Source organism: Notamacropus eugenii, chromosome 5 (assembly GCF_028372415.1).
Source record: "Notamacropus eugenii isolate mMacEug1 chromosome 5, mMacEug1.pri_v2, whole genome shotgun sequence".
NCBI lineage: Eukaryota > Metazoa > Chordata > Mammalia > Diprotodontia > Macropodidae > Notamacropus > Notamacropus eugenii.
In genome coordinates, this window is record NC_092876.1 from 172694639 (window position 1) to 172708112 (window position 13474).

The following is a 13474-nucleotide window of genomic DNA, read 5'->3' on the forward strand; positions in this document are numbered from 1 at the left end:
TACAATGTATATTCAATTTATTCACTACCAAAACTTCTACCAACTTCACTACCAACATGAGGACTACTATTGCTTCCTTACCTCTTCTCTCATCTCTAATCAAACTTGGAATACATAAAAGACCGTATTAACTGTTTTATTAGACAGGATATGAGACCTGTATCTTCTTTAGAGTTCTCTAGCATAAAGTGGCGAATAACCATTATACAAAATTTTCCAAATATTAAAGTTACACTTCAGATCTAAGTGTACTTTCTTTCCAAATAAACTAGACTTTGAAAGCAAGGTAGTTTCACAGATCATCATAAGGTACCTGATTTTTGGTCTCTGCCAGCTACAGGTAAACATTTTCTTCATATAAATCATTCCATTTTATCCGAATTTAAGTCCTACTCCAAAACAGTTATTTCTGATTCTAAATAGGTGAAAAACTGAAGTATAAAAAGGAGAAATGATGTGCAATCATTCAGGATGATTGTGAAATTATCACCATTTTTCTCAAGTCAATGAGAATCCATTCCCACAGGCATAATTCCATAGCTCCTTCATTGAATCCCTGTACTCATGGAATTCATGCCAGATCCAAGACATGGAAGCTGCCCATGCAAAACTGAGCAGCAGCTTTGCTGAATGAGTAGTTCATGGTATTTCTTTGAACAGTCCTTAGTTCGGTCGAAGTGGTTTGGCATAGATTGGTTCCAGGATGTGGTGAATTAGAACTAGGAAGAGGCTTCCAAGGAAGAAAATACTGAGGAAAGCCAGCAGAACATAACGGCCAATAAAGAACTTGTCCATGATCTAGAGAATAAAGAAAAACACTGTCAAAAGTGACAGCTATTGGGCTGTTTTTCACTTTAACATCTTTGTTATACAGAGTGAGATCTCTGGTTAGCCAAGGTCTCCACTTCCTAGATGTTTTTAACGTCCAGACACTACCCTGGTTTTCTTCTATAAATAGAAAAGGGATTTCCCTTTTGGAGCTGAGGTGAATTAGAGTTTTAATGAACTAAAAGGCTAAGGGTCTAGAAAACACCTACAAGTGTTCTAGAAGGATCATTAACCCTATATTTCCATTTTCTAATCTAAGACTGCCTGACATAACTTGAAGTCAGATAAGTCCTTGATAGAACAAACTTTAAAATAATCTAGCATTCATCTGAAGATATCTGGCCATTTTATAAATCCCACCCAACATTCCTAGGACAAACATGACTATAACAATTGCTTGCAATACCTGCCTGAAATATTTATTCCAGCAACATCCCAAAGTCATATGCTGATCATTGAAAGAAATCAATAACCAACAACTAGTTATATTGGAAGATTCTGGTTTTGACACTGATTTTAGCCTCTTAGCTCCACTATCATGTTATCTGATAATCTACCAACCTAGCTAGGCAGCAGTACAAATAAGAACCAATGGATAATGTCACAGCAACCAAACTCTTAGAACATAACACCTGGAAGATTATCCGAGTGGAGATCTGGACACAGAGCACCTGTCAAATCCAAGCACCAGCATGACTGCTAAGATCCAAAGACCCCAAGAAGAGGGTTGCAACCATCCCTGCTGCTCAAGGGACTGTCCCACGCTCTGCTTACAACAAAGGTCAGTTTGGTGAAACAGCTTTAACACAAGTTTGACCTTGGCTCTAGTACAGAACAAGTCTCTTGCGGGCTACATGTTTGCTCATTTGACATGTTTCACTTTTTAATTAGCCAATTAGCAAGCCTTAGTGGCAGAAGGCCCAGGTCATGTATTATTGATATGGTATTGAGTCAGGCTGCTGCAGGGGCCAGTTCTGGAAATTCTGCAAATGAGAACTCCAATTTCGCTGGCCATGCTGACAAGTAGATTTTGACCAAACTCTACTTTTCTCTCTAGTCTTAGACTCCTGTGACAGGGTGACTGATTTTATAGTATCTTCTTTTTCCATGAGGCTTTTTCTCTAGAATTCATATCTGCAGTAGCCATTTCAGAGATGGGGAAATTGAGGCAGAAATTTGCCCCAGTTCACATATAGATAGATGGCACCTATAATGGCAAAATGATTTTCTGAAACATGAGTTGAGATCCTAGCATTTAAAAACATAATTCCCCAAATCTTAATAGAAAACATTCTCATAAGTTTTCATAACTAATGTGTTTAATCTTGGCCATTTTAGGTAGAACTATGAGTTGTAAAGACTACAGAGGCTCCATTTCAGCCCATGGACAGTTCTCTATAGAGATCCTGTGGCAACAGTGATAGTTCCTGCTGTTTCTACTGGGCTTCAGGCAAAGGAGAAAAATCTAAGCTTAGCTTGCCTCCCAGCTCTTGTCAGAAAGGTGATGGGCTTCAAAATGGAAACTACCTTTTCAGACATGTCCAATGAGTCATTTGCTCTAGTGTACTGATTTCCTAGAGGGGGAAGTAGGTGGGGAAGGGAGGTTATTTTATTGGGGAAAGGTAGGAAAATCAATGGGAAATAACAGTGAAGAAAAAACAAAAACCATCAATAAAACATTTAAAAAGAAAAGGGAAATCATAACTTAGGATATGACTAAGAAGTAAGAGCTCTTGAATCTTAAGGGGAAAGGAAAAAATTTCTTCTTCTTGGCCTGGCATGGAATAATGAAACTAATTGTTACTTTGGAAGGACTGGGGACTATGGGAGGGCTAGTAAGGAGTAAAGACCAGAGTAAAGAACAATTTCTAGGGGGCTTTTCAGGAAGTTGAACTACACTCTGATAGAAGTAGCCATTTTGGGATGAAATTAAAAGCCTAACAGCTTTGAACAGGTATTTGAGCACCAAGGGAGGATAGGAGACAGGAAGTCAAACCACATGAACACAGCCCAAGGATCTGATATCAGATATCATTCTATGGCACAGCTATAATCTTGTATGATCATGAAATGGATCTTGGGGCCGTGACAATTAACTATTGGCAGATTAGCTGAGAATGAGGTAAAAGAGGGATCACAATAAGATTACATTTATGGAATCCTTTTATAACTTACATTACATGTTACATAGTACCTTCCTCACCACAAACCTATGAGGTAGGTACAATAAGTATTGTTCACTTTTTACTGATGATAAAGTGAGGCTTAGACAGGTTAAGGACTGTGCACATAGCTAAGGAGGTTCTGGAGCCAGGACTTCTGACCTCAAGTTGAGTCTTCTTTTTATTGTATCCTGCTGCCTCTCCAAAGAGTTTCCCTATACTTTAGCTTCCAACAGAAAATGTTCCTCTTTGCTGACTACTTTTCTCAATGAGGAACTATTCTCCCCACTTCACAGATGGAAAAATTTACACTGAGGAGGAAAGGTATGGCAATTCAGCAAGCATGAGTCACTACAAAGTCTGAACTGGCTTTGAAGGCTATACTGCTTGTCTGATGTGATGGAGGTTCAAGAAAATATAATAGACACATAAATGTCTGATGGTGCACCAGTAAAGACTCAGAACCTGGTTATTTTTCTTAGAGAATGGGCAGAAAGGGAATTAAAAACTCCCTCTGTGCTTTCCCCTTCACTGTTCTGCCATCACAGCTCTTCTAATATCACATAACAAATCAACCCTACATCAGGGAAGGTCCCATTAGTTTTGGGAAAGACAAAAGAATCATAGTTATATAGGGAAAAGAAACAGAATCTTACCTTAATTTCTACCTCTGGAGTTGGGACCTCAGTGGCCCGGGGAAAGAACAACAAAACTAACGTGACAATCAGAGCAGCAAGAAAAACAAAAATGCCAGAGAATCTGAAAGACAAATATACAAGCATTAAAAGCACAGTTCACGTTTTCCACCAATGTGCTGGGCTTAGACTGTTTCCAGGAGCCAGTACTGTAGGTTCTAGGCCCACAACAATGAATGCTTAGAAGGCCTGTTGTCCATACAGATTAGTAATTTAAGAGATTTTTCTAAAGTCATCATTTTGGTTCTGTTTTAGATAGGAACAAGCTCGAAGTAACAGGATCCCAATTCTGGTGTTGCAAGCCCATGATTGTATATGCACACTGTAATAACCATAACAATTCAAGTCAAGGCAGGCTTTTTCTTTTTGCTTAAGTACTCAGGTACTTCTACAACCCTTCTCTTTGGTAGCATAGGCAGAACATCCATAGGCTAGCACATTTTCAGAGATTACTATGGGGGCTTGGCTTCACAATCATTGCTGGCTTGGGATATTCACTGCTTCTTCTGTTTCTCTGCATCCATACCTAGCTTCAGAGAAAAAAACTAACCAAATTCTAGAAATCTAAATGATTAAAATTTTTTTTTCCTTTGGGAAAGGCAGAGAAAGAAGATTTCCAAATATTTCTGGAATGGTTTTCTACCTCACAGTGAAAACTGAAAAATAAATCTTCCCCTTTAGACCATAAATAACATAGTTAGTGTTTATGATAGGCTAAAATGCAACTCATTCAAACTGCCAGTAATTATGAAAATGATCTCCTGAATTCTAAATGTTTAATGAGTGTCAGCGATTTCACCTCTAATTGCTTTTACCTAGGACTCCCAGCTGGCAAGAACATCTTACCTAGCTAGACCAGAGGCTCTGGATAACAGCACACACAGCAGCAATACCAACACCCACAGCAGCGCTAAGATGAATACTCCTGCACCCACTCCAAGTATAGTGTCAGCCATTCTAGAGGAAAAAGGAAACATCAGCACTGTTGCTTTGGCTCAGCATCACTGCTCTGCCACAAGAACACCATTAAATGTCCTATGTGCTCCGTTTGCCTTCTTCCTTCCTCATATTTCTAGTTTTTATTAAACCATTCGTGTACAGAAAGGTCATGCTTGAGCACCGCAGTGTGTGTGTGTGTGCGTGTGCATGCATGTGTGTGTGAGGTGGTGGTGGATTGAGGGGATTTTCTGATTAGTATGTGAGGAAAATTAGGGCAGGTTATGAATTTCCAGAAAATGTCTTGTCCTTGGACTTCTTAATATGGGGAATTCAGGACACAAGGCTTTTTCTGTTCTGTGTTTATTGCTTAGAGTCTGGCACATGTGTACCAGCTTGTTGTCATCACTAGTATGTAACAGCTGGACTCTAGTGTGGTGTACTTGGAAACGATCTAACATCAAACTCTGGCTTTGAATATTACTAGCTGTGCAACCATGGGCAAGTCTCTTGACTTGTCCAAGTCTCACCTCACTAAATGGAAAAGCATAAAGTAATTTCTTCATAGCAACACAAAGTGGTGAAAGCATTTTGTGAAGTGATATGAGTAAGTCTTGTACTGATGCTATGTCACCATCTTATTGGATGAACTAAGTTTATGGGGCAAACTACATGTGGGCATAAAAAAATTAACTACATACTACCTTTCTCATTGCAAACCTGTGAGGTAGGTAGAACTGTGCTGATCCCCCAGTGGGTAAGAAATACTAGAATACTGGAGGGTAAGGTGGCACAATGATAGAACCCTGGATTTGGAGTCAGGACCTGGATTTAATTCCCAGTTCTGATACCACCTGTGTGACCTTGGACAACCTTTCTCTGAGCCTCAGTTTCCTCATCTATAAAATGAGGGGCCTAGATTAGATGATCTCTGGGGTCCCTTCCAAGTTTAAAGTCAAGATTTTAGGACTATTTTCCCACTATTCTCCAAACTGAACCACATCTCTAGAAGAAGCACTGATCAGCTGTAGGACTATGTTACTTATAGGCACATGTGCCTCAGGCTTTCCCTATATCATCCTCCACATAGTTCCCAATGGGGTCATTCTCCTGCTCAAGAAACTTCAGTGGCTCCTTTGTCTGTAGATATTTAAAGCATTTCAAAATCTGACTTTAGCTTATCTTTCCAGGCTAATTACACACTACTTGCCTATGGCTACTGTCTATACCAGGCAAACTGTCCCATATACTGTTCCTCAAACATGGCAATTCATATCCTCTACGCTTTTTCACAGGCTGTCTCAGGCTTAGAATATACTCCCTTAAGTAAATATAACTGAACAAGCATTTATTAAGTACCTGCTAAGTACCTGGCTCTGAATGTACAAACATAGAACCACAACAGTCTGTGTCTTCAAGGAGCCAATATCCTATTACAGGGAAAAAAACATACATAGATAAAATTATATCTAAAAGAAATACATTAGCAATTAGAGTAATCAGGAAAGGCTCATAAAACATGATACTTGATCTAAGCAATTTAGGTCATTTTATACAATACTCCAGCAGATCTGTGAACCCTATTGATGGGATTCCCTTCCAACAATACAGATCATAATCCATCCATGCCCCTCTATCTTCTGTTGATAAGTTTGCCACCGAGCATGCTGGAGCCCTTTCTCATTTTTCTGTAATATCATGATGGAATGTGTGGGCTAGACCTTCAATTATTATTTCCCCTCGCTCTCACCACTTGAACAGTCAATCTTTTTCTTCGTATATTACTTTGGTGGCAATTTTAAATTGAGTTTCCTTTGTAATGTGTTGTCTCCTATTCCTATCCACTGCGTGCTTCTCTACTTTGTCCAATTTCTTCAAAGTTCAAGCGTTTACATTTATAAGCCTGTCTCTTCAGTTACTAGTGTCTTTGCCTCCCTTACCTACCCAAATTGTACTTGTAACTACAGAGAATGGTGTTGCGCAGAGATAGAAGTCTTTGGAGTCAGGCAGACAAGCCCGATATATACTGACTGTAACCCTGGGCAAGGTTACAAATTATAGATTATAAATTGCGGAACAGCTGCAAATCTGCATTGTTACAGGGAGTTCTCTCACCTGAAACTCCTTTCATTAATGAAATCACAGTTATAGTTAAAAAAATATAGTTCCATTTTACTTTCCGTGCGTCCCCTCCCCACTCCCCCAATACAACGAAAGGGCCCTGAGGGCAGAACTGTTTTGCCCTTGTATTATATTTCTAGTACCTGGCATACAGCAGGCACTTTGTAAATGCTTATTACAGGATGAGTATGCCTCGGAGGAGGAAGACGTCCATGCCATTAATGGGGATCACCCTTTGGGGGCTGCGGCTCCTCCCGACTTCCCTCCTAGGTATTTCCTTAGAAAATCACTGGGTAAGGCTGCCCAAGTTCCGCAGGGACAGAATAGAGCCAGGTCTGGGAGACTGTCTCTGGTCTGCGGACTCAGTGGTCAGCATCTTTCCGGGCCCCTCCTGGACTAGAGGTCCGAGCCCGATTTCAATCCGCAGCGGGGGGTCCGTCTCCACCGCTACACCCACGAGCGCCCCCGGAGCTTAGCTTCTATTCTGGGGCCGAATCAGCACTTCCTCCATTCCTCCCGGCACACCTGCGGAGGGGATCCAGGCGGCAGGAAACGAGGCTGGGAGATGCCAAAGTCCCTTAGGACACGGGGCTGGAGCTGTGACCGCATAGACACTGCCCTCCGCCCAGGCAGGCCACACTGTCCGCAGGGCAGGCTCTAACGGAGGTTCAGAGATGGGCTCGGGGTCAAAGACTGGAATCGGTCTTCGTGCTTCCCAGACCAGCCCCGCGTACAAGGCCCGGCCCTGCTCTGTTACCGTCCGGGGGGCGGCACCCGGCACGGGGGGGGGGGGGGGGGGGGGGAGGGGGGGGCTGTGAGGAAAAGCCACTGGATCCCGGGCCACTTCCTGCTCCCTTCCCCATCAACCTCTTCCCCCAGGCCCGCTCTCCTCGGGTCCAGCGTCCACCCTCGCCTCCTTCCCCCTTCCCTCACCTGGCTAGCCCTCTCCCCAAGAGCTGACCCCCAGGCCGCCTCCTTTCCACACAACCTCCAGCTCTGGTCTAGACCCTCCCGGTAGCTGCCGGGTTCTGGAGACAGCGAATCATAAGTGGCCTTTCAGCCGCAACCTTCCCTGCCCACCAATCGGAGGCTGCCGCCCAAAAGCTTATTCTACCTCGTTCCGTCCTCCAATAGCGGTGGGCGGTTACTTCACTGTGCCTTACTATTGGTTAATCCTGGAAAGAGTCCCGGGCCCAATCTCAAAATGGATTGGACAGCGGCGGACCCGGGTTCCCTCGTCTCAGTCAATGACACCTTCTCTTTGGTAGCTTGCTCGGAATCATTGGTTAGTTTGTCTTGAGGGTGGGCGGGCCCCTGGGCGTAAGGGGGTGATTTGCCCCTTTTCTTTGTTTCCATGGAGACTCCCCAAGCAGCTTCCATTCCTGGGAGGCGGAAGTGTATGTCGTCCCACCTCTGCGCGGCTCCCTGGATTCTGTTTCAGACTGATCACTCATTGTTTCAGTTCTGGGGGATCCTCCGAGACGGGGCGTCCATGCACATCCCTACACTCGGACAGAGACAGACCCCCCTCCCCCCTCCTCCCCCCAGGGGGCCTATCTCGAGGTCTCTGGTAAATGGAGGGCGAGGACATTATCTTCCGCTCGTTTTACCCACGATCCGTCCGGTGGAGGACGGAGAAGGGATCATTCTTCCATTGTTATACGATCACATCCACGGCGGTGGAACCGAGGCCTCGAGCCCATTTCTGCGGCTTCCCTGCCCCCTGCTCCCTGCGCGGCCTCACGCCCAGCAGCCGCCTTTTCGAGGACGAGGGGCGGACACCCGGCGGATCCGGGAAAGCAGACCTCGGGGGGCGGGGGCGGGGGCGGGGCTGCCGAGAGCGCGGGTTGAGAAACGTCCGCCCCGCGCGTGCTCCCGGCTGAGCATGCGCACGTCGCTCTATAAGCGGGGCGGGAATAGGAGCAAGGGAGCCCTTGGATCTCCGGAAAGGAGGCGGGAATGTTGTGCTCAGCTTGTGGCGGAGGCGAAAGCAAGGAAACCCCAAGTGTTAAGAGGGACATTCACCGTCTGGGCTTCAGCTGGGTTTGGGATTAAGACCCCAGAGGAAAGTGCTCAGTCTGGGGGGGACGGGCCTCATTTGTAGGGGGCAGTTTGGGTAGTCAGGTAACCTCCGTGCCTCAGTTTCCTCATCTGTAAAATGGGATAGTAATGGCACCCACCTCCCACTTCCAGGGTTGTTCTGAGGATCGGATGGGATAACCTGTGTAATTAAAGTGGTTTATAAGTGGTGGTAGTAGTAGTAGTAGTAGTACTAGTAGTGGTAGTAGTGGTAGTGGTAGTGGTAGTAGTGGTAATCCCAGTCCTCATGCCCATTGGGATGGGATTCTCTCCTTGCTGCTGGAGAGCATACTCTGAGCTTGCATCAAGGGTGGAGCACAGCTGGTAGGAGTGTGAGAGAGCAAAGCTCTTCAGTTCTCTTCAAGCTTCAAGTTGCTGTGGACTCCCCAGTTGTTTCTGACTTCCAGTTTCCATGGGGAACATGCAAAAGGCCAACCCCACTTCAGGATGCTGGGAAGACATGAGAGGAGCTGGCAATTTTCATCATGTCCCTATCCCCAGTTTGAGAGACTAGGGAACTCTACCTTGCATGAGATCTAGGACTTGGTTGAGCTGTTACCTCACTCCAGAAAGCAGAGCTCCTTTACTCTGCATTATTTGGTAGGTATTCTTCTATGGATACTTTCTCTGATTTCTATTTTGCTGCCAATTTGAATAAATGGTTTTCATTGATAATTGATATGCATGTTTATTGTGGAGCTAGTATTTGGAGGGAAAGGGTTCAAGACTCAGATGTAGTGCTTGGGATCCTCCCTTCCCCCAACAGTGAACTGTGATCAGAATGGATTGAACCTGAAATTTATATCCTCTAGGCAAACAATACTTAAGGGAGCAAATAGATACAATTCTAGCCTGGTTATCCCTTCTCTCAGGAGAAAAGAGTGGTCTTTGGCTCCAAGGTCCTATTGACTCTCTTGGCAGGAATTAGTCTCTCTTGGAGAAAGGGTAGAGGGAGAAGAGGTAAGAGATATTTATTCTACCTCCCTTTCAACCACACAACAGTCTCCACCTATATGTGGGCCTGGAAACATTAACTCTAGGGTAATCTGCATGACTCTAATGCTGGCTGCCAGTGGCATGTTGAAAGTTGAAAGGAATTTACTCCAGCACAAAAGAATTTTCCTGAAGGAGCAGCAAGGGAAGTTCAAACAATGAAGAAAGTATTGAATTGGCCTGAGTGACTGTGCTATGGGTGCAGTTGGGAATATGACTCACAAAATGGCTGAAATAACACTGAAACTTTGAGTTGTCTCAAAAAAAAAGTCTTCATAGCAGCTCCATACAGTCCATCAGAAAATCTATAATTTACATAGTTTCTTAGCAGAGAACCAGCAAATGGCAGCACAATGGAGGAAGCAATACAGAAAATGACACCAGCAGTTGTATATGGAAATTGCAGGTGGCAGATTTGAAGGCACAGAGGTTTTCTAGTTGGCCTGCAACTGTAGGAGGATTTCCTTTCCTACCAGACATGTGAGAATCTGTGGGAGAGTGTGCCTTTGCATGTATATGGAGCATTATTTTCCTTGGTATTTACCTTTTTTATTAAATGGAATAACTTTTTTTTCTTCAGCAGATATCTCCTTTGATTAGTTCTGATAAAAAAGAATCACTAGATAGGGGCTCATGAGTTGTGGTTTTGAGTTGCTCCTATCCTAATGTAGGTCTTGAACCTGAGTGTAGCTTTTAGAGATTTATATTTAAGGGAGCCCAAGCTACACTCAAGTCATTTGGCAGGAGATCAGTGTTAGACAACATTAGAGAAGAAAACTTGATAGATGAGGTAGAGCTTAAACTAGGCCTAGATATAGGGATTATGATTTGGAAAGATGTGGGGAGGGCATTCAGATGGAGAGAATGGTGCCAACAATACCAGTCAGTATGGTTTGGGAGGAATTAGTGAGGTGATTAACTTGGTTTGGAGGAATATGACTTGGATATATAGGGTGCAGTCAATTTAAAGTCCCAAGCTCAGTTTAGTATTAGGAGTGAGGCATCTAAAAGTTCTTGGTTAGAATAATCACCCTACATACTGTTCTGAACAGTAATCAATTTTAAACTTAGTGTGGAAGAGTTAGGCTCATTTCATTTTCTTTGTCTTCCGGAATGAATGTGTTTCTTAGATTTTCCTTCCTAACTTTTGCTAAAAGGAATTGCCAGTTTTCTGATTCTATCAGGTTGTACTTGGGGAGAGTTCAAAGCTATAATAATACTAATTTATAGACAACTCTAGATTAGGTTCCAGTAAAGGGGAACTTCAGCGTGGCATCTACTCTACAAAGGGCTAAATCCTTGCCCATCCCTCCTGTTTGATTGTTTCAGTGACCTCAGTATGCTAGGTTCTGTAGACAGTGTCTTTGTTCTCTAAAGTAACCTGTCAAATATCTTTCACACGTGCATATAACACTATACTCATATATCCCATTCTCTTATACTTGGTTGGGTTTTGCCTTAAAAAAACCCACAACTTTTCTTCTTAAAACAAAATCCCCAAATAGTCTCTTTCTTTGCAAATGGGTAAAATAATTTGTTGTGCTTGTTAAGGATGGAGAAACAAAAGTGCACTCAGTAGTGGTGGGAATAAGAACATGGAATGATTTCAAAAATAATCTCAAATATTTATCTGTATGTAGATAATTATAATACTTAGTATTTATCAAAAACTTTGCAAGACAACCTGAGCATTTTGTAGACATTTTCTGATGAATGACTATTTAACATTTCCATAGCATTGAAAGGTATCAAATACTTCGATAAGCATTAGTTATTAGTTGTCATGGCATTCTGGGGTGTTAGGCAAATAATAACTTGTGCTCTTCCTTTCTTATGATTGAGAAACTAAGACAAAGTAAACTTTTATTATATCACAGTGTCCTGAAAAATCAAGAATGCTAAGTTGTCAAGTGGTCATTCCCAATAGCTATCTTGGTGGAGTTTACCATTTAGTCAACAGTTTAGTACTCATACAATGTATAATGTATAGTTTTATTTCTTTCAATTCTAAGACTTTGAAGTTAATTAAATGTAAGTCGTTCTTACCTTTAGAACTGTTAAACACTGAAACAGTTGGCTATGGGAGATTATGATGATGGAAAGGGTTTTATTTTTTGTTTGTTTAGTTATTTCAATTATGTCTGACTCTTTGTGACCCCATTTGGGGCTTTCTTGGCAGAGATACTGGAATGGTTTGTCATCTCCTTCTCCCACTCGTCTTACATCTGAGAAGCTGAAGCAGCCAGGGTTAAGTGACTTGCCCAGGGTCACACAGCTAGTAAGAATCTAAGATAATCCAAATTTGAACTCAGGAAGATGAGTCTTCCTGACTGGCACTCTATCCACTGAGTCACCTAGCTGCTCTGGGACTGACTATATAGCTGACTATATAGATATATATATATACACACACACACTCACACACACACACACACACACACACACACACACACACACATAGTCATTAAGAGTATTTTTAAAAATTTTGAACTTAACAAATACCAAATAAAGTCAACATTTACATATATGTTGTTTTTATGAAAAAGAGGAAGAAGAGAAAAGAGTCAACAAAGCCGACGAAATACGTCTAGAGAAACTGGAAATATATACAATATTCTACGCTTGAGGACATATGTCTGCAGAATAGTAGGAGAAAGTGCCTTCTCATAGCTCTTCTTTGGGGTTATTCTTGTTTGCAGCTTTGCAGCATTCTTTTTTTGTGGTTGTTCTTTCCGTTTACATTCTTGTCGTCATTTTCTTGACCCTACTTCATTTTGCATCACTTTATATGTCTTTCCATGCTTCTCTGTATCTATCATCTTTATCATTTCTGTAGCACAGTAACATCACCACAATTTGTTTAGCCATGACCTAGGTAATGATCATCTCCTTTTTCTCACTTCTTTACTACTTCAAAAAGTGCTGCAACTTTGTTTTATGTGTTTTATGTTTTATTTTTATCAATGATCTCTTTGGGGTATAAGCTTGCTAGTTGAATCTCTGGTTCAAAGGGTGTGCATATTTTAGTCAATTTATTTTCATAATTACAACATTGTATCCAGAATGGTTGTAGTAATCCACAAATCTACAGATATATTGATATACCTATTTTTCCAGAACTTCTGTAAATTAATTATTCTTTTCTTTTGTTATCTTTACAGATTTGCTGAGTGTGAGGTAAAATCTGACTTGTTCTGATTTGCATTTCTCCTTTTATTAGTGATTTAGAACACTCTTTCATGTGGTTGTTAATTATTTGCAGTTCTTCTTTTGAGAAATGTTTGCTTATAGCTTTTGACCACTTTTCTATTAGGGAGTGGCTTTTAGTCTTATACAGGGTATCCTAAGAGCCTTAGTGTAGTTTTAAGCTTAATAACTATTATTGTCTATAGAGCTTGGATATCAAACTTTATTCAAAAAATTTGATTTTTCCCCATAAGTCTTCCTTCTTTATCCTAGATAATGTGAATTTTGTTTGTACAGAAGCCTTTCAAATTTGTATAATCAAAATGATCTAGTTCACCTTTTGTATTTGCCTGTGTCCTTTGTTTAGAGTATGTCTTCTATACTTTTCACATAGCTGTGAAAAGTACATGATCTGCTTCTCTTTTATCTATTATCTTCAATATTCAGGTCATATATTTATTTAGAATTTATTGT

General features: G+C 41.9%; 2 protein-coding genes across 11 annotated transcripts in view; one reads left to right on the forward strand and one right to left on the reverse strand.

Moving 5' to 3' along the window:
- LOC140505470 (transmembrane protein 218-like) lies at window positions 1–8350 on the reverse strand. Of its 10 annotated transcripts, XM_072611484.1 has the most exons (6): window positions 7676–7835; window positions 6886–7399; window positions 5981–6051; window positions 4532–4642; window positions 3647–3749; window positions 1–798 (listed from the first exon to the last, which is right to left on the reverse strand). In XM_072611484.1, exons 4-6 carry the CDS (start codon window positions 4639–4641, stop codon window positions 664–666), a joined length of 348 nt encoding a protein of 115 aa, XP_072467585.1. In that variant the 5' UTR covers window position 4642; window positions 5981–6051; window positions 6886–7399; window positions 7676–7835; the 3' UTR covers window positions 1–663. The 10 variants fall into 10 exon arrangements, with proteins under 10 accessions (XP_072467585.1, XP_072467586.1, XP_072467587.1 ...); XM_072611485.1 differs by lacking the exons at window positions 6886–7399; window positions 7676–7835 and adding an exon at window positions 8300–8350; XM_072611486.1 differs by lacking the exon at window positions 6886–7399 and having other exon boundaries at window positions 7676–7864.
- Window positions 8097–13474, forward strand: part of LOC140507759 (uncharacterized) — a 20618-nt gene continuing 15240 nt past the window's right edge. Inside the window, exon 1 of the mRNA XM_072615695.1 lies at window positions 8097–9421. Coding sequence (XP_072471796.1) covers window positions 8097–8846 — 750 coding nt within the window. The 3' untranslated portion in view covers window positions 8847–9421. The remainder of the gene's footprint in view (window positions 9422–13474) is intronic.